Here is a 22,413-nt window from a genome sequence, read left to right on the forward strand (position 1 = left end):
TGCTGGACTGGAGAGTCCACACTGTGGACTGGAAACTATCAGGTCAGTTTTATTACTGTGTATATAAAGTAATATTTTTGTTTCTCTAACCCTAACCCTACCAAAAAGATTTAGTGTACTGTCTGAGCTGAGCTGATGTAACATAAAGTCTTGAAGGACAAACTCCTCCTGTTTATTGAGTTGAGAACCTTTTTAAGCTCATTAGATGAACTTTTGTGTGTGTTCAGTCTGTCAGGATGTCTGATCACAGAGGAAGGCTGTGCTTCTCTGGCCTCAGCTCTGAGCTCCAACCCCTCCCATCTGAGAGAGCTGGACCTGAGCTACAATCATCCAGGAGACTCAGGAAAGAAGCTTCTGTCTGCTGGACTGAAGGATCCACACTGGAGACTGGACACTCTCAGGTATGGACAGACAGGTGGACACTCTCAGGTATGGACAGACAGATGGACACTCTCAGGTATGGACAGACAGATGGACACTCTCAGGTATGGACTGACAGATGGACACTCTCAGGTACGGACAGACAGGTGGACACTCTCAGGTATGGACAGACAGGTGGACACTCTCAGGTATGGACAGACAGGTGGACACTCTCAGGTATGGACAGACAGGTGGACACTCTCAGGTATGGACAGACAGGTGGACACTCTCAGGTATGGACAGGTGGACAGACACTCTGACTAACTGAGGGACTCTGGTTCATGTTTAATTGTGGATATGAGTGAAGGTGTATGAAGCTGATTGTGTCTTTGTCTCTTCCTCCAGGATGGACCATGGTGGACTGCAGAGACTGAGACCTGGTCTGAGGAAGTGTGAGTGTGTTTTCAGTTTGATTCATGAGAACTTTGAGAAAAACTGGATGAAATATGTAAAAGAAGTGAAGAAAGTTCAAAATGATGGAAACTGTGTTTTGTCAGAAATGGGCGTGGCCTAAACTGACATTTATCTTGAACCAATGAATCCATGAAACAGAAATTTCCTTTTGTTCATCACAGTTCAGGAGTTAAAAGAGAAATGTTTTATAAATGTCCACATGGTGGCGCTACCTGCTCCAAAATGTCCCTCATGTCTCTCCTGCAGATAAAGTTCATTCATTCATACTGACTTCAGCTGTTTGGAGCATTTGGACAAAAATGTGTTTGTAACAGACGACAGTTTTAGATGAAAATAACAGACTTGATGTGCAAAGACCTTCACTTTACACCAAAGTTAATGAAAAAACATGAATATTACTGAATATCACCGTCATGTTGACTGTTCATGTTCTAACTAAACTGTTAAAGGTCCACTTACTCTGTATGTCCAAAGCTTTCAGTCACATGTCATGGTCTTCCTCAGTGATGGAGTGTCTCAGTTGTCATGGAGATGGTTTAAGTTTGAATGGTTTCAGTAAAGTAGTTAATAAATCAACAGATGATAAACTGCAGCTGTATTGTGTCTCTCCATCAGATGCCTGTGAACTGGAACTGGATCCAAACACAATGAACAGAGAACTCAAACTGTCTGACAACAACAGGAAGGTGACATATGTGAAGGAGGATCAGTCATATCCTGATCATCCAGACAGATTTGACTCCTGTCCTCAGCTGCTGTGTAGAAATGATCTGACTGGTCGCTGTTACTGGGAGGTCGAGTGGAGTGGATGGGTTTATATATCAGTGAGTTACAGAGGAATCAGCAGGAAAGGAGACATTGCTGACTGTTGGTTTGGATGGAATGATCAGTCCTGGAGTCTGAGGTGCTCTGATGATGGTTACTCTGTCTGTCACAATAACAGCAGAACACCCATCTCCTCCTCCTCCTCCTCCTCCTCCTCCTCCTCCTCCTCCTCCTCCTCCTCTGTCTCTAACAGAGTAGCAGTGTATGTGGACTGTCCTGCTGGCATTCTGTCCTTCTACAGAGTCTCCTCTGACACACTGATCCACCTCCACACCTTCAACACCACATTCACTGAACCTCTGTATGCTGGGTTTACAATCTGGTCCAGGTCTGGTTCAGTGTCAGTGTGTCCTCTGTAGGAGGGAGAGTCTCTGAGAAAGAAACTCTGCTGACTGAAGAAATAGGGTTAGGGTTAGGGTTAGGAGTGAACTTCATAAAGCGCCTTTCTACACACTCATTCATAAATACACTAATATATCTGAGAAACAGGCACCAAAAACAAAGTATGTAACATTCTCTGATGATAATAAAAGTTAACTACTCCTTATATGTTTATGACCCAGGTAGGCACCAAGCCAACAGATGTATTTTTATTCTAGTGTTTACAGCTACCAGTGTAACGTTGTTACTGTGATGATAAATGACTGTTAAATATTGAATGTGTGTCTATAATAAGCAGATCCTGGCATGTAGACGTGACATCTAACGTTTACATTTAACTGATTATAATGAATCATTTTATATTCAGTGATTTATATGAATTTAACTACTAATAATGACAACTATTGAGACAAAGACTCAACTAATTGTGACCTGATTTATTTTCTTTTAGCAGTGAAATGATTTACTCCATGACAGGAAATGACAAACTCTTGATTTATTGTACACAATAAAATTTCATGGTTAAAAAAGGTCAAACAAGAAGAGTTATTTCCAAGTGGCTCAACGTGTTTGACAAAAACAAAGAGACAAGAAGTACCAATGTAAGAAGGTCTGAAAGATCAATCAATCAATCAGTCAATCAATCAATCAATCAATCAATCTTTATTTATTATTATTCTAAGTCATCTCAAAGCACCTTACACATAAATGTCCACATAAAAAGACATAACAAGCCATAACAATATTATAAATTAATATTATTTTCCACTTTCAATGAATTATTTATTTTAACCAACATCAGTCCTGATAATAAATATATAATATTTTTTGTTTACATATAACAACGTTTTTTTTAAATGAAAAAAAAAACAAAGATTTAATTATTTTCTATATACTAAATGCAAAGTGAATTATTTTGAGGGGATTATCACAGTCTGGGAAATGTCAATGATTAACAACAACATTGATTCTGATGCATTATTATTTTTGTGCAGTGTCAGATTAAATGTCCCTACTGAAACCTATTATAACTATTATAACTATTATAACTATTATAACCATTATAACTACATGTTTTGACCCCCTGCTAAAATAAGACTCTTTCATACATTCCTGTGTTCTGGTTAATTAGAGCCAGGGCTTCAGACTGTAGTTGTGTGTTTTGTCCACCAGATGGCGCCACTCAGCTTTATTAACCGCCATTGATCTCTATGGGAGAATATAATGCAGTGTGCCGAGCGGCCAGCAGGGGCGCAGACGAGCAGCTGGAGCCGTTAACACAAGCAGAGGAAGAACAGCAGCTGTTTACCTCCCGGTTGTTGTTTATTTCATTTTACCGTTTTCTAACCGGGAACCGGGCGGTGTCTCCATGGCAACGGGCCGGCTGGTGGAGGTGTACCTGGACCTTCTGTCCCAGCCCTGCAGGGCGGTGCACATCCTGCTGAACGCCACCAGGATCCCGCACCGGGTCCGGACCGTGGCTCTGCGGAGAGGTGAGCTACCGACCCGGTAACTACGTCACGGACCGGACCGGTAACTACGTCACGGACCGGAGTGTGCAGACAGTCAGTTTAAGTCCCGGAGTGTTTAGTTGACGTTACTTTTTGACCTTTGTCCCGGTGACCTTTGTCCCGGTGTGATGGTGACGTTTATTCCTCTCCCGGTAACAGCGTGTTTCTCAGAGCAACAGACTTAGTTACGGTCAGCTGGTTGGTTTATAATAATATGACTCACACTGAGCTCTAACTATAATAATAATAATAATAATAATAATAATAATAATAATAATAATATTAATAATATTATAACAGAGTTCAGACTGAATGAATGTGTGTTTGTTCTGAAGGAGAACACAGAAGTCCAGAATTCATGAAACTGAACCCCATGATGAAAGTTCCTGTGATGGTGGATGATGGATTTATACTGACTGAGAGGTACACACACACACACACACACACACACACACACACACACACACACACACACACACACACACACACACACACACACACACACACGTTGACGCCACATCCCACTTTGAGTACCCAATCAGAACTGAGTAAACCTCAAGCCCAAAAATCCCAGTTGAGGATGTTTGTCACATGTTGGTATTTATATATATAATATATAATATACATATATAGTGTGGTATATCTAGTTCTTTCTTTCTTTTAAGGTAGAAAAATGAGATGTGAAGCTCAGAGCAGTCAGAGGTTAAACTGTATAATATTATTATATAAGAACGTTTTTCCTGTTAGTTTTATTGATGCAGGAGATGTTAGGTTGTTATATTACAAAGAAACTAAATGTTTTAAATACATTTTTAAGACTGCACCTCCTGACACCTCCATCACAATAACACCGAGACTGTCAACGTCCATGGTGTCTTACTACCAACCTCACGATGGGATGATGTCACATATCAGACGGCTCATATCTTTAGACCAGAATCAGCTGAAGGAGAGTCAGACTCTGTTCATACCTGATACTTTAGACTTTCATTACACATTAAAAGGAAATCTATTGAGTTTACGGTTAATGAGGAATATAAAGTTAACAGTGTGACTACCAACCCTGGTCTCCCCTATGCACACACACACACATATTTATACACACACACACACACTCATTTTAGCTTCAGGTGAACTTGATGGCTCTAACGGTGACGTGGAGAGAAACAGGGGATCTCACTGTGTATGTGTGTGTGTGTGTGTGTGTGTGTGTGTGTGTAGCGATGCCATCCTGAAGTACCTAGCCACCAAGTACGACGTCCCCGAGCACTGGTATCCACGGCAACCAGAGAGACGAGCGCGGGTGGACGAGTACACGGCCTGGCATCACAGCAACACCCGACCCCACGCTGCCAAAGTGTTTATACTGGAGGTACACACACACACACACACACACACACAAACCTGTCTGTCTCTACCTGTCTGTCTCTCACCTGGCTGTCTCTCTACCTGTCTGTCTCTACCTGTCTGTCTCTACCTGTCTGTCTCTCTACCTGTCTGTCTCTCAGGTTCTCATCCCGACTCAGACGAGCTCTCAGGTGGACGAGGTGCGTTTGGTTCGTGCTCTGTCGGAGCTCGATGACACGCTGGATAAACTGGAGACGATGTTCCTTCGCCGCCAGCCCTTCCTGTGTGGTGATGACATCACCGTGGCCGACCTGCTTGCCGTCTGTGAGCTCATGCAGGTCAGAGGTCAAAGGTCACCATCAGTTTACTGAGAGATTAGCTGAGTTAGTCAGACCGATCATGTGACACTGCAGACTATCAGCTGATTGAGACCTGTTAACGTAACTTTTAACGAGATTTATAATGAGTCTGTTAGACTGTTTGAATGTGTCAGATACTTGTTTAGCAGCTGTGTTCTGAGCATGCTCAGTGTGTGTCTGCCGCCTGCGTTCTGAGCATGCTCAGTGCGCGTCTGCAGCCTGCGTTCTGAGCATGCTCAGTGCGCGTCTGCAGCCTGCGTTCTGAGCATGCTGAGTGTGTGTCCGCAGCCGGTGGGCGGGGCCAGAGACGTCCTGCAGCAGCGTCCTCAGCTGCAGCGTTGGAGGACTCGCGTCCAATCAGCTGTGGGGGAATCGTTCGACCGCGCCCATGCTGTGCTGTTTGCCCTGAGGGACCGCCGCCACGCCCGCCTGTGACATCACTACAGGAGCCCGCCCAGAGGAATGATGTCACACCGGCAGAGCCAATCAGAACCTGCAGGAACTGATCAGCTGTGTGGAAACGTGTGATGTCATCAGATGATTTTAAATGTAACTTAATCATTGAGCTTTCAGCCTCGTCTCATGGCCTTCCTCAGCAGATCTGTCGTCATGTGACCCAAGTATGGAAGTGAGGTCACATGACGACAGGTTTCATCTTCAGATATGAAAATATGAAATATTCCTTTGTAATGAGAAAATAAATTCTATTTTAATTATTTATTGATTTATTTTCATTCCTTCATGAACACTTATTAAAATGTTAATAATAATAATAATAATATTTATAATAATAATAATTCATTCACAGCGTGATAAAATTAGACAATAAAAAACTTTATTAGAAAGACAGTATAAACTTTATTTACAGTGTTTCAGTAGATATGACATGGCTGCTTCTGATTGGTCGTCTGTTACGAGGTACAGGGCGGGGTTAGTCTCCGTTTGGCTGGGTGGTCTTCATCATCATCTTCATCACCTCGCCCTCGTTTCCTCCTCGAGGTCGCCGCGGGCTCCGCCTCCGCTGCCACGGCAACAGCAGCATCAGCAGCATCAGGGTGCATGAGCCTGTGAGCTGTGTTCAACATGTCATCATCCTACACACACACACACACACACACACATTCACACAGAGACACACACAATGAAACAGGGTGTGTGTGTCGGTGACATCATGGTGACATCATGGTCTCTGGTGAACCCAGCAGAGTGAAGTCTCTCCACGGTGTAAACAATCTCTGATCAGAAAAACTTATTTTAACATAAAGTTTAGAGTGAAATTACTGCCCCAAGACCCGTCTAACTGCCCCGAGACCCGTCTAACTGCCCCGAGACCCGTCTAATTGCCCCGAGACCCGTCTAACTGCCCGGAGATGTGTTTACTGATAAGGAGTGGTCTTGATTAATAGGTTTAGGTGATGACATCACTGTGACATCACAGTGTTACCTGTAGCCAGGTGTGCTGCAGAGCTTCCTCCACAGTCATCCTCTGACAGGGATCAACCACCAGCAGCCTCCGAACCACGTCCTTAGCTACAGGGTGGACAAAATAACAGAAACACCTCAACATCCAGCTGTTCACACAGAGGAGGGGTGGACAAAATACAGTAGTACTGCAATAGTAGTACTGCAGTAGTATTGCAGTAGTAGTACTGCAGTAGTATTACAGTAGTATTGCAGTAGTATTACAGTAGTATTGCAGTAGTATTGCAGTAGTAGTACTACAGTAGTATTGCAGTAGTAGTACTACAGTAGTATTGCAGTAGTAGTACTGCAGTAGTAGTACTACAGTAGTATTACAGTAGTACTACAGTAGTATTACAGTAGTACTACAGTAGTATTGCAGTAGTAGTACTACAGTAGTATTGCAGTAGTATTGCAGTAGTAGTACTACAGTAGTATTGCAGTAGTACTACAGTAGTATTGCAGTAGTAGTACCTTGGTCAGAGACGTTTTTCCACTTGGACTGAACCATGGTGAATTCTCCTCGGACGATCTGATCTCTGATAGACTGATGACCAAAATCCTCATGAAACGGAGGATAACCACCCAGACTGAGAGAGAGACAGGTAGAGAGAGAGACAGGTTAACAGACAGGTAGAGAGACAGACAGGTTAACAGACAGGTAAAGAGACAGACAGACAGGTAGAGACAGACAGGTAGAGAGACAGACAGGTAGAGACAGACAGGTAGAGACAGACAGGTAGAGAGACAGACAGGTAGAGACAGACAGGTGGAGAGACAGACAGGTAGAGACAGACAGGTGTAGAGACAGACAGGTGAGAGACAGACAGGTAGAGACAGACAGGTAGAGAGACAGACAGGTAGAGACAGACAGATGGAGAGACAGACAGGTGGAGAGACAGACAGGTGAGAGACAGACAGGTGGAGAGACAGACAGGTCAGACCAACCAGACAAACAGCAGCACCCCGAGGCTCCAGGCATCTACAGCTAAACTGTAGCCGGTCGTCGTAGCGTGAGTAAAAACTTCAGGAGCGAGATAAAGAGGAGTCCCACACAGAGTCCTCATCAGAGCGGCTTCCTCCAAGATCCTGGACTGGTTAAAGTCTGTCAGCTGACACACACACACACACACACACACACACACACACACACACACACACACACACACACACACACACACACACACACACACACACACACACACACACACACACACAGAGTTACATACAGTCTACCTGTCATGATGATGCTGAAAACACAAGTGGGAGGAAACCAAGAGTTCACATGAACCCTCTGAGTGTGTGTATATATGTGTGTGTGTGTGCGTGTATATATATGTGTATGTGTGTGTGTGTGTGTGTGTGTGTGCGTGTATATATATGTGTATGTGTGTGTGTGTATATGTGTATGTGTGTACCTTGATGAGACAGATGTCATCCTGAGAGGCCAGCAGGACGTTCTCTGGTTTCAGATCTCTGTGGATGATCCCGTTACTGTGGAGGTACTACACACACACACACACACACACACACACACACACACACACACACACACACTATAACACAAAGTTACATGCAGTCTACCTGTGTGTGTGTGTGCACCTGTTACCATAGCAACAGCAGCTGTGGCTCACCTGGACGGCTCGCAGCATCTGGTAGAAGTACAGCTTGGTGACGGACTCCTGAAGCTGCTGCTGAGACTTTATCCTCTGGAAGAGTTCCCCCCCCTTCATCCTGAGAGACAGAGGTTAAAGGATAAAGATTAGATCCCTTCATCATGTTTACTGTAATGATTCCTCCTGTTCATACTGACCATTAGAAGATCCCTTCATCATGTTTACTGTAATGATTCCTCCTGTTCATACTGACCATTAGAAGATCCCTTCATCATGTTTACTGTAATGATTCCTCCTGTTCATACTGACCATTAGAGGATCCCTTCATCATGTTTACTGTAATGATTCCTCCTGTTCATACTGACCATTAGAAGATCCCTTCATCATGTTTACTGTAATGATTCCTCCTGTTCATACTGACCATTAGAAGATCCCTTCATCATGTTTACAATGGAAGTGATGGAGGACTAAACCTACAGTCCTCCTTCTGTGTAAACATGGATTTAAAGTTGATCTGAAGCTAAGCATTAATGTTGACTAGTAGTTGACTCCATCCACTGCTGTAATGTTGGTACTTACGTATCAATCAATCAATCTTTATTTATAAAGCGCCAAATCACAACAAAGTCATCTCAAGGCACTTTCCACATAGAGCAGGTCTAAACCGAACTCTTCAGGTTTCATTTAAAGAGACCCAACATTCCTTTCCTTCTTTCCTTTCCTCCTTCCTATCTCCTTTCCTTCCTTCTTCCTTCCTCCCTTCCTCTTTCCTTCCTTCATCCTCCCTTCCTTCCTCCTTTCCTCTTCCTCCCTTCCTTGACTCGTGGGGTTAAAACATGTAAATGGTTCCTGGTCTCCATGGTAACCAGAGTAAATGTAATATGTAGAACAATTGTATTCCATTACCTTTATTTAATATAAAGTTATAATGTAAGATCATGGGTTAGGGTCTCCATGGTAACCAGAGTAAATGTAATATGTAGAACAATTGTATTCCATTACCTTTATTTAATATAAAGTTATAATGTAAGATCATGCCAAACTAGTTGATATGGTGTTTTATTGACAATTTACTGTTTTTAAGCAAGTTGAATTATTTGGTACAAAGTTTTTATGGTTACACCACTTAGACATTTTTGCCATAATCCTCTAATATATTCTCTCTAAATGGATTAAAAGCAGAAATTTGATGCTGGGTCCACAAAAAAAGAATGTGTGAAGTTATTCATACGTTTATTTTATCATTTTAACCCTTTAAATTTAAACTAAAGTTATTCATACGATGACCCGTGTCTATGGAAACCTGACTGCTGGTTCAAACTGGATTTTAAAGATGGAGACAAACTTAGACTCACAGCTCCAACACGATGTAGTAACTGTCGTCTGTCTGATAGAAGTCCTCCGTCTTTATGAGACACGGCTGCAGAGACCACAGGAGACAGATGTTAGACAGATGTTAGACAGATGTTAGTGGGACAGATGTTAGACAGATGTTAGACAGATGTTAGACAGATGTTAGTGGGACAGATGTTAGTGGGACAGATGTTACACAGATGTTAGTGAGACAGATGTTAGACAGATATTAGACAGATGTTAGTGGGACAGATGTTAGACAGATGTTAGACAGATGTTAGTGGGACAGATGTTAGACAGATGTTAGTGGGACAGATGTTAGTGAGACAGATGTTAGTAAGACAGATGTTAGACAGATGTTAGACAGGTGTGACTCACGTGATTGATTCTTTTCAGGATTTCAATCTCCGTTTGTGCGTTTTTTATAGCCGTCTGTGTTTGGATAAAAACGTCACATGATCACCTGCCAGCCTGCCATTGGCCCACACTCTCAGACACCATGTTTGATCTCAGCCAATCAGAGAGCAGACGACTCACTCACCCCTTCAGACCGAAAATTCTTCTTGTTGATGATTTTTACTGCAAACTCCTGACAGGTGGACTTGTTGAAGGCCATCCGCACCTCCCCACACACTCCTCTGTAACACACACACACACACACAGATACATCAAATACACACACACACACACAGTAAACAGGGAGACAGGAAGTGACATCACAGCAGTTTAAATGACTCACGTTCCGATTCGCTGAGTCACAAAATATTTGTCCCGAAGTTCTTCCGGTAGAGCCGACTGGTCACCTGACATCAGGTCAATGAACACGAACACTGAGGAGACACAGCGGTGTTACAGGTGTGTGTGTGTGTGTGTGTGTGTTACAGGTGTGTGTGTTACAGGTGTGTGTGTGTGTGTGTTACAGGTGTGTGTGTGTGTGAGTTACAGGTGTGTGTGTTACAGGTGTGTGTGTGTGTGTGTGTGCGTTACCTTTGTTGCGTTGTTCGGACAGAGCCAGCACTGCGTTGTTGAACAGAGGAAATTTCCTCTTCTGCCCGACCAGCTGACCCTCAACAAATGTGCCGTTGTTACTGTAGTCCTCCACAAACACCTGACTGTTCTCCTGAGAGACAGACATCATTAGGATTATTAATCAATACTACGTTGCACCCATAGACTGTATATATAATGGACGTAACATCCGTGACGTCACCCATTGGTTTGTGGACTGCTGCTCGGAGGCCAATAGTATCGGATCTGAGCAGCGCCATCGTGAACATTTCAGGTGCATGCTGGGAAAAATAAAAACAGGGATTCTACTTATATGGGCATCAGGAGGAGCATGAGGCACCCTCCTGAACCTGTGAACCAATCAACCTGTCAATCACCACGTAGCCACGCCCTAATGCATACCCTGCTTTATCGTCACATATAAAATCAGGGAGGCCAAAATGTCCCAAATGAACATCATACTGCATTGAAGAAGGCTTTAAACTAGCGATTGAGACCATAAACACATTTTGAAAACGTTTACTGAGGTTAGAAATCAAGTGAGAAGTTGGTGAATTCTCCATTGACTTGTATAGAGACGGAAGTCCTTTTGACACCAAAACGGTCGCCCCCTGGTGGCCTTTTGATAGAATGCAGTTTTAAGTTACTTCCTCGTTGGCCTCATTTCAGAGGACCGGAACTCCCCGCCTGGTTGTACTGCGTTACAGTGTTCAGTGTACTGAACTCATTGATCTGCAGATACTTTCACACTCACTTTGTAGATCCTGAAGTGCTTCTTGCTGTAGATTCTGAATCGTTTGGATCCGGGTTCATTAGGATCATCCAGAACATAGTCACACTTGGAATCCCGTCCAAACAGGTACTCGTCCTCTACGCAGTCTGGAAACACAAAAACAATGAGCTCTAAATGCAGACTGAAAATCCTCAAATGAACTATTACTATGTAGACAGTCACACAGCTGATTAGGTTACATATAGAGGTTAGATATAGAGGTTAGATATAGAGGTTAGATATAGAGGTTAGATATCGGTCTATTGTTGACTAGAACCTCTGAATCAAGAGTAGGCTTTTTAAGAAGTGGTTTAATTACAACTACCTTAAAAGGACTGTGGTACATATCCTGATACTAAAGACAGATCATATCTAATAAAGAAGTGCTAACTGAGGGAAAGACTTCCTTAAGCAGCCTAGTTGGGGTCAGCTCTGAGAGACAGGACGATGGTCTGGATGAAGTCTTTGGGACTAGTTGTAGTATTGGAACATGTGTCTGTATGTGTTCTAGTCCTGTATACAACTCTACTGTCTTGTCTTTGTATTTAGTTTTATTGATATGGTTTTTGTGGACATTAATGTTAGCATTAGCATTAGCAGCTATAAATAAACTCACTGTGGGCTCTGAAGCCTTGGGCCATGGGCAGCAGGCGGCCCCATGGTTGTGGTTCAGGCTCCTCAGGGACGGACGGCAGGGTGACGGGGATGGTGTCCACACTGCTCAGCGTCCCCGAGCCGCTGGACGACTGGCTGCTGGACGTCGGCCCACTGGAAGAACTGGAACCAGGCTGGGACTGGGTGGACTGGGCCTGGGATGGAGACAGGGTGGACTGGGCCTGGGATGAAGACTGAGTGGACTGGGCCTGGGATGGAGACAGGGTGGACTTGGCCTGGGATGGAGACAGGGTGGACTTGGCCTGGGATGGAGACTGGGTGGACTGGTGCTGCCCCTCCTCATTAGACAGCTCTTCAGACATGGTCCAGCTCTGCAGAACACATTATGGAGCTTTTCCATTATACAGTTCTAGCTCTACTCGACTCGACTCGTTTTTTCTGCGTCTCCATCAGGGATAGTACCTGGTACCTGCTGCTTTTTTAGTATCTGCTCTGCCGAGGTTCCAAGCGAGCCGAGCCGATACTAAATGTGACGTCAACAGACTGTCGGCCACTGATTGGTCAGAGAGTCACTGGAAGAGTCATGAGACGTCCCACACAAGAATCAAACCCGGCATTTTTAAATACCAACAACAGCGTTACAGAGATTTGTTTCTCTTCTCTTGCTTTGTGTGAGACAGAAAGCCTCATACAGCAGCAAGTACACCATCGCCTCCATTGTTTATGTGTTTGTGTCGCGTTGCTATGACGACCCCGCTCATGTTGAGGAGGAACTACAGTAATGGAAAAGGTTCCTGGTACCAAACCGAGTCGAATAGAGCTAGAACTGTACAGTGGAAAATCTCCACTAGATCAAATCAGATTGTTATTAGAATGAATGAATGCTATATTTTGATTATTGGTTACCATGACGACGTGTAGCAGCTCGTCTCAATGTCCTCACTCATGACTTATCTTATATTACTTTAGTTATTATTTTCATTAGGTTTCAAGTTTAATAGAAATAATGAAATCAACTTCATTCATCTCTGGAAACGCCGAACCGGTTTAACACTGAACCGGTTTAACACTGAACCGGTTTAACTCTGAACCGGTTTAACACTGAACCGGTTTAACTCTGAACCGGTTTAACTCTGAACCGGTTTAACTCTGAACCGGTTTAACTCTGAACCGGTTTAACTCTGAACCGGTCCTCAGGTCATCAAGCTGTCATCAGGAACCAGTTTTACATCATGAACACAAAGAAGTTTAGTGTTATCCAGAAGAACTTCTGCAGTTTACCTGGTGAAGCAGTCTGACCGTGTCTCTGTGGTGATGGACAGAGTTGATCAGCTGTTCACCGGCTGTGTTTAAACTCTCACAAATTATATTAGTAGATTGTTGAAATGTATAAATATGAATGAACTGTTTTGCTGATGGAGGAATGAATAAAAACGGACTCATTTTACATTATTTTGCTTATTTAACAACAGAGTAACACATGGAGCTTGTTTACGTTTTATCTTTAACTCAGATTATCTACAGATTCACATCAGACCACTGTTTACTTCCTGTTTACATCACTAACCCAAACATCTGTACACAGACCTAAACACTCAACACACAGCTGAGTGTTAACAGCAGGCTTCTTCTTTATGACAACATCTTATATTTATTTATTGTGTTTATTCCCTTTTAGTGTTTTATGACTGGTGCTGTTGTCTGTTAACTCAGAGTGTGTTTAGTTATGTCCTCTCTTCTCTTCTCCTCTCTTCTCTTCTCTTCTCTTCTCTTCTCTGTGTGTCCAGCAGCAGATCAACATGTTGACTCATAACTTTACTCACACTGATAATAAACTTTCTATCTTTCTAACTTAACTCATTTTAATGTTCAGTGTGATTCTCTGACAGAGTTACAGTCAGAGCTTCACAGCTGATCAATCACAGGAGTTTTAATTGGACTTCTTTGAGCTGTCAATCATGTGACACTAAGCCCAGCCGAGCCGAGCTGCCTGTCAGTAACGGTACCGGGACCGGAGCCACTCACCGGATCAGTCGGACCTCTGCAGCACCAGACACACCGGGACCGAAACCAAACCGGACACGTGGAGGAAATTTACCCGCCAGGATCAGCAGGAAACACGAGCCCGTCCCAGCCAATGAGGAGTGAGCAGAGAGGGTCACGTGAGGAGGCAGCTGCCCGTCGGTTGTATTTCCGGGTTGGTTTGAGCAGCGGAGAGTGAAGATGATCAGAGTGATCAATAATCAATAATCAGCTGTCTGACCGAGCGCCTGCGTGACGTCACCATGGCCAAACAGCTGATCATCGCAGACGGTGAGTTCAGTGATCGATGATCGACGATCAGTGATCGATGTGAAGCCGCGCAGACTGATCTCATCATGTTTATTGATCGTATCGATTATTGATTGTGTTCACGTTGAACCTCATTAGGTGGGTGACGTCATCTTTTAGACCCTTTTTGTTTTGGTTGAGTCAAAAACTGAGAAGAATAAAAACTTTACCTGATCAATAACATCTTTCACATGAAGTTAAACAGCTGTTGTGAAGCTCAGGCTGATAGATAGATATACTTTATTGATCCCAAGCTGGGATGATGTATACATATATTATGTATAAATGTATAAATGCAGCTGATTACAGATAAACAGGGTGAATCAGGATAATGTGGGAAACTTTCTGACTTAATTATTAAGTATTAACACATGAATCCAAAACACTATATAAATAATAATAATAATAATAATAATGCATTTTATTTAAAGGCGCCTTACAAGGCACATAAAACACAACAACATCAAACAATATAAATCAGGTACATTTTAGTGCAAACATAAAGAATAAATATGAATGTGACTATAAAGCATCAGTACAATAAATAAACCAGAACGTGATGCATAGTTAGTGTGAGACAGAGTATGCTGCTCTATAGGAGCGTTTTCAGGGATTTAAAGGTGGAAACAGAGTCAGAAGTGTGAATATCTGGTGGGAGAGAGTTCCTGAGGCGGGGGGGCAGATCGGCTGAAGGGTCTGGACCCCATGATGGTAGTTAAATTGGCAGATGGAGCAAAGAGCTGGTTGGCGGAGGAGGATCGGAGAGTTGGGGAAGGTGTGTAGATGTGAATCAGTTCAGAGAGATAAATGATCATTATATCAGTTACTCTGAGATGTTTGCGTTAAATCAGAAGAAAAAGGAAAAAGGTTCATTTTAATATTCATCGTGTCAAATCGTTCAGAATTAGTAGATTTTATAATCTGGGACACGAAGCAGCCTCATATCTGCCTCTACTCTCTGAAATGTTCGTACCCATATTTGGTTATTTAGTTTAGTCGACCTGCATGTTCACATGTTATATTAAACATTATAACTTACACAGTTTGCATATAATAAAAAGATAAATGCAGCGGAGCTTAGTTGTTGGTAAGATGATGAATTCATAAATCAGTTAAACTAGATTTAAAAGCAGCATCAGGTTTGTTAAAATGTACATTTAGTATTTTTGTTGGTTTTATATCATTTGAAATGACATTTGCACCATTTTTTTTACCAAAAGTAAGACTGAATGCTCCTGAAAATGTCAAATGGTGTAACCACAAAAGAATGATACATATTACATATTTTATCACCTACAGTGTATTTAAGTGGACTTATACTAATAATGACTTCAATTAAAACATGTAAATGGTTCCTGATCTCCATGGTTACCAGAGTAAATGTAATATTTAGAACAATTGTATTCCATTACCTTTATTTAATATAAAAGTTATAATGTAAGATCATGCCAAACTAGTTGATATGTTGTTTTATTGACAATTTACTGTTTTTAAGCAAGTTGAATTATTTGGTACAAAGTTTTTATGGTTACACCACTTAGACATTTTTACCATAATCCTCTAATATATAAGTTATATATATAATATCTATATATGATGACGATGGTGTGATTGGTTCCTCAGATGAGGAGGTGCAGGCAGAGGAGATGAACCCGTTCTCCTTCAGAGAGTTCCTACGCTGGAAGAACCAGGAAGAGGACGAGGACGAGGACCAGGACCAGGACCAGGACCAGGACCAGGACCAGGACCAGGACCAGGACCAGGAGGAGACTTACAGGAAGGTACGGAGCCTCCAGCGTCTGCAGCAGTAACAGCAGCAGCAGCAGAAGTTGATGATGTTTGTTCTCTCTGCAGGTCGGCAGCTCTCTGACCTTTGACCCTGAGCACAGCAGCTGTTTCTTCCCTGAACCCTCACTTTGCCAGGTAGTGACATCATCATAATCACTGACATCACTGACATCATCATCACTGACATTATCATCACTGACATCATCATCACTGACATCATCACTGACATCATAATCACTGACATCACCACTACTGACATCACTGACATCATCATCACTGACATTATCATCACTGACATCATCATCACTGACATCATCATCACTGACATCACCACTACTGAAATCACTGACATCATAATCACTGACATCACCACTACTGACATCACTGACATCATCATCACTGACATCATCATCACTGACTTTATCATCACTGACATCATCATCACTGACATCATCATCTCTGACATCATCACTGACAACATCACTGACATCATCACTGACATCATCACTGACATCATCACTGACAACATCATCACTGACAACATCACTGACATCATCACTGACAACATCATCACTGACATCATCATCACTGACAACATCACTGACATCATCATCTCTGACATCATCACTGACAACATCACTGACATCATCACTGACATCATCATCTCTGACATCATCACTGACAACATCACTGACAACATCATCACTGACATCATCATCACTGACAACATCACTGACATCATCACTGACATCATCATCTCTGACATCACCACTGACATCATCACTGACATCATCACTGAAAACATCATCACTGACAACATCACTGACATCATCACTGACAACATCATCACTGACATCATCATCACTGACAACATCACTGACAACATCACTGACAACATCATCACTGACATCATCATCACTGACAACATCACTGACAACATCACTGACAACATCATCACTGACATCATCATCACTGACAACATCACTGACAACATCACTGACAACATCATCACTGACAACAACATCACTGACATCATCATCTCTGACATCATCACTGACAACATCACTGACATCATCACTGACATCATCATCTCTGACATCATCACTGACAACATCACTGACATCATCATCACTGACATCACCACTGACATCATCACTGACATCATCACTGAAAACATCATCACTGAAAACATCATCACTGACAACATCACTGACATCATCACTGACAACATCATCACTGACATCATCATCACTGACAACATCACTGACAACATCACTGACAACATCATCACTGACATCATCATCACTGACATCACCACTGACAACATCATCATTGACATCATCACTGACATCATCATCACTGACAACATCATCACTGACATCATCACTGACAACAACATCACTGACATCATCATCACTGACATCACCACTGACATCATCATCACTGACAACATCACTGACAACATCACTGACAACATCACTGACAACATCATCACTGACATCATCATCACTGACATCACCACTGACAACATCATCATTGACATCATCACTGACATCATCACTGACATCATCATCTCTGACATCATCACTGACAACATCACTGACATCATCATCACTGACATCACCACTGACATCATCACTGACATCATCACTGAAAACATCATCACTGACAACATCACTGACATCATCACTGACAACATCATCACTGACATCATCATCACTGACATCACCACTGACAACATCATTGACATCATCACTGACATCATCATCACTGACAACATCATCACTGACAACATCATCACTGACATCATCATCACTGACATCACCACTGACAACATCATTGACATCATCACTGACATCATCATCACTGACAACATCATCACTGACATCATCACTGACAACAACATCACTGACATCATCATCACTGACATCACCACTGACAACATCACCACTGACATCATCATCACTGACATCATTACTGACAACATCATCACTGACAACATCACTGACAACATCACTGACAACATCATCACTGACATCATCATCACTGACATCACCACTGACAACATCATCATTGACATCATCACTGACATCATCATCACTGACAACATCATCACTGACATCATCACTGACAACAACATCACTGACATCATCATCACTGACATCACCACTGACAACATCACCACTGACAACATCATCACTGACAACATCATCACTGACATCATCATCACTGACAACATCATCACTGACATCATCACTGACAACATCATCACTGACATCATCACTGACAACATCATCACTGACATCATCATCACTGACAACATCACTGACAACATCACTGACAACATCATCACTGACATCATCATCACTGACAACATCACTGACAACATCACTGACAACATCATCACTGACAACAACATCACTGACATCATCATCACTGACATCATCATCACTGACAACATCATCACTGACATCATCACTGACAACATCATCACTGACAACATCACTGACAACATCATCACTGACATCATCATCACTGACATCACCACTGACAACATCATCATTGACATCATCACTGACATCATCATCACTGACAACATCATCACTGACATCATCACTGACAACAACATCACTGACATCATCATCACTGACATCACCACTGACAACATCACCACTGACATCATCATCACTGACATCATCACTGACATCATCACTGACATTAACACCACTGACATCATCATCACTGACATCATCACTGAAAACATCATCACTGACATCATCACTGACATCATCACTGACGTCATCATCACTGACATCATCATCACTGACATCATCATCACTGACAACATCATCACTGACATCATCATCACTGACAACATCACTGACGTCATCATCACTGACATCATCATCACTGACATCATCATCACTGACAACATCATCACTGACATCATCATCACTGACATCATCATCACTGACATCATCATCACTGACAACATCATCACTGACATCATCATCACTGACATCATCATCACTGACGTCATCATCACTGACAACATCATCACTGACATCACCACTGACATCATCATCACTGACATCATCACTTACAACAACATCACTGACATTCTCATCACTGACATCATCATCACTGACATCATCACTGAAATCATCATCACTGACAACATCATCACTGACATCACCATCACTGACAACATCACTGACGTCATCATCACTGACATCACCATCACTGACAACATCCCTGACAACATCATCACTGACATCACCATCACTGACAACATCACTGACGTCATCATCACTGACATCATCATCACTGACATCATCATCACTGACATCATCATCACTGACAACATCATCACTGACATCATCATCACTGACATCATCATCACTGACGTCATCATCACTGACAACATCATCACTGACATCATCATCACTGACGTCATCATCACTGACAACATCATCACTGACATCACCACTGACATCATCATCACTGACATCATCACTTACAACAACATCACTGACATTCTCATCACTGACATCATCATCACTGACATCATCACTGAAATCATCATCACTGACATCATCACTGACAACATCATCACTGACATCACCATCACTGACAACATCCCTGACGTCATCATCACTGACTTCATCATCACCGACATCATCACAGACATCATCACAGACATCATCACCGACATTATCACTGACATCATCATCACTGACATCATCATCACTGACATCACTGACATCATCATCACTGACATCACTGACATCATCATCACTGACATCATCACTGACATCATCATCATCACTGACAGTCTCTCTGTCCAATCAACAGGAGGGTGAGGAGGCGTGGGGGCGGAGCTTCCTGCCAGGTGAAGAGGAGGAGACCAGGTGAGTTATCTGCTGCGTGCTGATTGGTTGGTTTCTCTGCTGCTGGAGGTGGAGCTTAATGACCAAATCAAAACTGATCAATAAATACGTATCTGTGATGTCATCAGTCAGGATCACATGACCTTGTTAGTTAGTTTTGGGGGTCGAGGGTCAAACAGAGGATCTGGTCTTCCTCTGCAGCCCCACATCCTCCTTGATGATGATGATGATGATGATGTCATGCTTCGTCTGAACAGATTCTCATCCAGACCTGAAGATCAGCTGACTGAAGATCAGCTGACTGAAGATCAGCTGACAGGAGACAACTACGAAGGAGACGATGAAACGTCCATCACAGAACCAATCAGCAGCAGGAGGAAGGGCCTCCTGCAACAGGTAACACACATACACACATACACACACACTCACATACATACACACACACACACACACACACACACACACACACATACACACATACACACACTCACACACACATACACACACACTCACACACATACACACACACTCACATACACACTCTCACATACATACACACACACACTCTCACATACACACACACACACACACACACACACACACACACACACACACACACACAGATACACACAGTAACAGACACACATATATATACCATAGACTGTATATATAATGGACGTAACATCCGTGACGTCACCCATTGGTTTGTGGACTGCTGCTCGGAGGCCAATAGTATCGGATCTGAGCAGCGCCATCTTGAAAATTTCAGGTGCATGCTGGGAAAAATAAAAACAGGGATTCTACTTATATGGGCATCAGGAGGAGCATGAGGCGCCCTCCTGAACCTGTGAACCAATCAACCTGTCAATCACCACGTAGCCACGCCCTAATGCATACCCTGCTTTATCGTCACATATAAAATCAGGGAGGCCAAAATGTCCCAAATGAACATCATACTGCATTGAAGAAGGCTTTAAACTAGCGATTGAGACCATAAACACATTTTGAAAACGTTTACTGAGGTTAGAAATCAAGTGAGAAGTTGGTGAATTCTCCATTGACTTGTATAGAGACGGAAGTCCTTTTGACACCAAAACGGTCGCCCCCTGGTGGCCTTTTGATAGAATGCAGTTTTAAGTTACTTCCTGGTTGGCCTCATTTCAGAGGACTGGAACTCCCCGCTTGGTGCATACACACGTAATGTGTGTGTATAATGTGTATGTGTGTGTATATATGTGTGTATAATGTGTATATGTGTGTGTTGCAGCTGCAGCAGGAGAACGTGTCTCTGAGGTCGTCCCTCGTTGATCTCCAGCAGAGGTCAGAGGTCAATGAGCGCAGGTACCACTTCCATTCAATTCAAACTTTATTGACAGCAGACGTTTACGCTGACTCAGCAGATTGCTAATAAAGTTTGCATTGAATGCTCCGTCAGGGTGGCGGCGCTGTCGGAGGAGCTGCAGCAGAGGAGGCGCCAGGAGGAGAAGGAGGCGCAGCAGAGGAGGCGCCAGGAGGAGAAGGAGGCGCAGGACCTGGAGAGCATGGTTCACTCTGTGGAGCAGAACCTGGGCCTGATGACGGTCACACACATATATATACTATACACACATTATACACACACACATATACACACACATTATACACACACATTATACACACACACATAGACATAACACATTAATGTTATATATTAATGTAATATTATTATTATATAATATATTATATATTATATTTATATTTATATAGAAGCGGGCGGTGCGAGCAGAGAGCAGCGTCTCCAAACTGAAACTGGAGCTGCAGACACTGCAGGTGAGAATCCGACCAATCAGAAGCTCTCATCTGCAGACCGGGGGCGGAGCCTCAGACCTGATCACATCATTGGTTATTGATTGATTATTGATTTCAGGCTCAGGTGGATTCGCTGCAGAAGGAGAACGACAGTCTGAAGTCAGCTGATTCTCAGGTCGTCATGACGATGAGACAAAACGCTCAGATGGCCTCAGAGTACCTGACGAAGACGCTAACGTTAGCCCACTCCTCCATCCGGTTAGTGTCGCCATGGTTACAGGCTGAGCTAGTGACATCACACATCCTGCTGAGCTAGTGACATCACACATCCTGCTGAGCTAGTGACATCACACATCCTGCTGAGCTAGTGACATCACACATTCTGCTGAGCTAATGACATCACAGATCCTGCTGAGCTGGTGACATCACACATCCTGCTGAGCTAGTGACATCATGAGCTAGTGACATCACACATCTTGCTGAGCTAGTGACATCACACATCCTGCTGAGCTAGTGACATCACACATCCTGCTG

General features: G+C 42.9%; 4 protein-coding genes across 5 annotated transcripts in view; 3 read left to right on the forward strand and 1 right to left on the reverse strand.

The window, feature by feature from the left end:
• The first annotated feature begins 416 nt into the window (after positions 1-416).
• Positions 417-2,018, forward strand: LOC133979438 (stonustoxin subunit beta-like). Its single transcript, XM_062417948.1, has 2 exons — positions 417-812; positions 1,450-2,018. The coding sequence occupies exons 1-2, from the start codon at positions 767-769 to the stop codon at positions 2,016-2,018; spliced, it is 615 nt and encodes a 204-aa protein (XP_062273932.1). The 5' UTR covers positions 417-766.
• A 1,297-nt stretch (positions 2,019-3,315) lies between these two features.
• On the forward strand, positions 3,316-5,856 carry LOC133978635 (glutathione S-transferase theta-1-like). Its single transcript, XM_062416927.1, has 5 exons — positions 3,316-3,533; positions 3,887-3,974; positions 4,773-4,923; positions 5,060-5,236; positions 5,546-5,856. Exons 1-5 carry the CDS (start codon positions 3,410-3,412, stop codon positions 5,690-5,692), a joined length of 687 nt encoding a protein of 228 aa, XP_062272911.1. The 5' UTR covers positions 3,316-3,409; the 3' UTR covers positions 5,693-5,856.
• Positions 5,857-5,997: 141 nt separating this feature from the next.
• chek2 (checkpoint kinase 2) lies at positions 5,998-14,174 on the reverse strand. The gene is made up of 14 exons (XM_062416895.1): positions 14,108-14,174; positions 12,084-12,453; positions 11,450-11,574; positions 10,675-10,807; positions 10,427-10,517; positions 10,229-10,325; positions 10,066-10,119; positions 9,690-9,754; positions 8,353-8,452; positions 8,137-8,223; positions 7,667-7,830; positions 7,193-7,308; positions 6,702-6,787; positions 5,998-6,351 (listed from the first exon to the last, which is right to left on the reverse strand). The coding sequence occupies exons 2-14, from the start codon at positions 12,442-12,444 to the stop codon at positions 6,169-6,171; spliced, it is 1,662 nt and encodes a 553-aa protein (XP_062272879.1). The 5' UTR covers positions 12,445-12,453; positions 14,108-14,174; the 3' UTR covers positions 5,998-6,168.
• An 81-nt stretch (positions 14,175-14,255) lies between these two features.
• entr1 (endosome associated trafficking regulator 1) overlaps positions 14,256-22,413 on the forward strand; it is a 9,142-nt gene continuing 984 nt past the window's right edge. The window contains exons 1-9 of one of the 2 annotated variants that reach the window (XM_062416914.1): positions 14,256-14,395; positions 16,037-16,194; positions 16,268-16,339; positions 20,057-20,112; positions 20,349-20,487; positions 21,359-21,432; positions 21,527-21,671; positions 21,838-21,900; positions 21,998-22,137. In XM_062416914.1, coding sequence (XP_062272898.1) covers positions 14,368-14,395; positions 16,037-16,194; positions 16,268-16,339; positions 20,057-20,112; positions 20,349-20,487; positions 21,359-21,432; positions 21,527-21,671; positions 21,838-21,900; positions 21,998-22,137 — 875 coding nt within the window. In that variant the 5' untranslated portion in view covers positions 14,256-14,367. The remainder of the gene's footprint in view (positions 14,396-16,036; positions 16,195-16,267; positions 16,340-20,056; positions 20,113-20,348; positions 20,488-21,358; positions 21,433-21,526; positions 21,672-21,837; positions 21,901-21,997; positions 22,138-22,413) is intronic. The other variant, XM_062416915.1, reaches the window with a different exon arrangement.

The sequence above is a fragment of the Scomber scombrus genome, chromosome 4, assembly GCF_963691925.1.
Source record: "Scomber scombrus chromosome 4, fScoSco1.1, whole genome shotgun sequence".
Taxonomy (NCBI): Eukaryota; Metazoa; Chordata; class Actinopteri; order Scombriformes; family Scombridae; genus Scomber; species Scomber scombrus.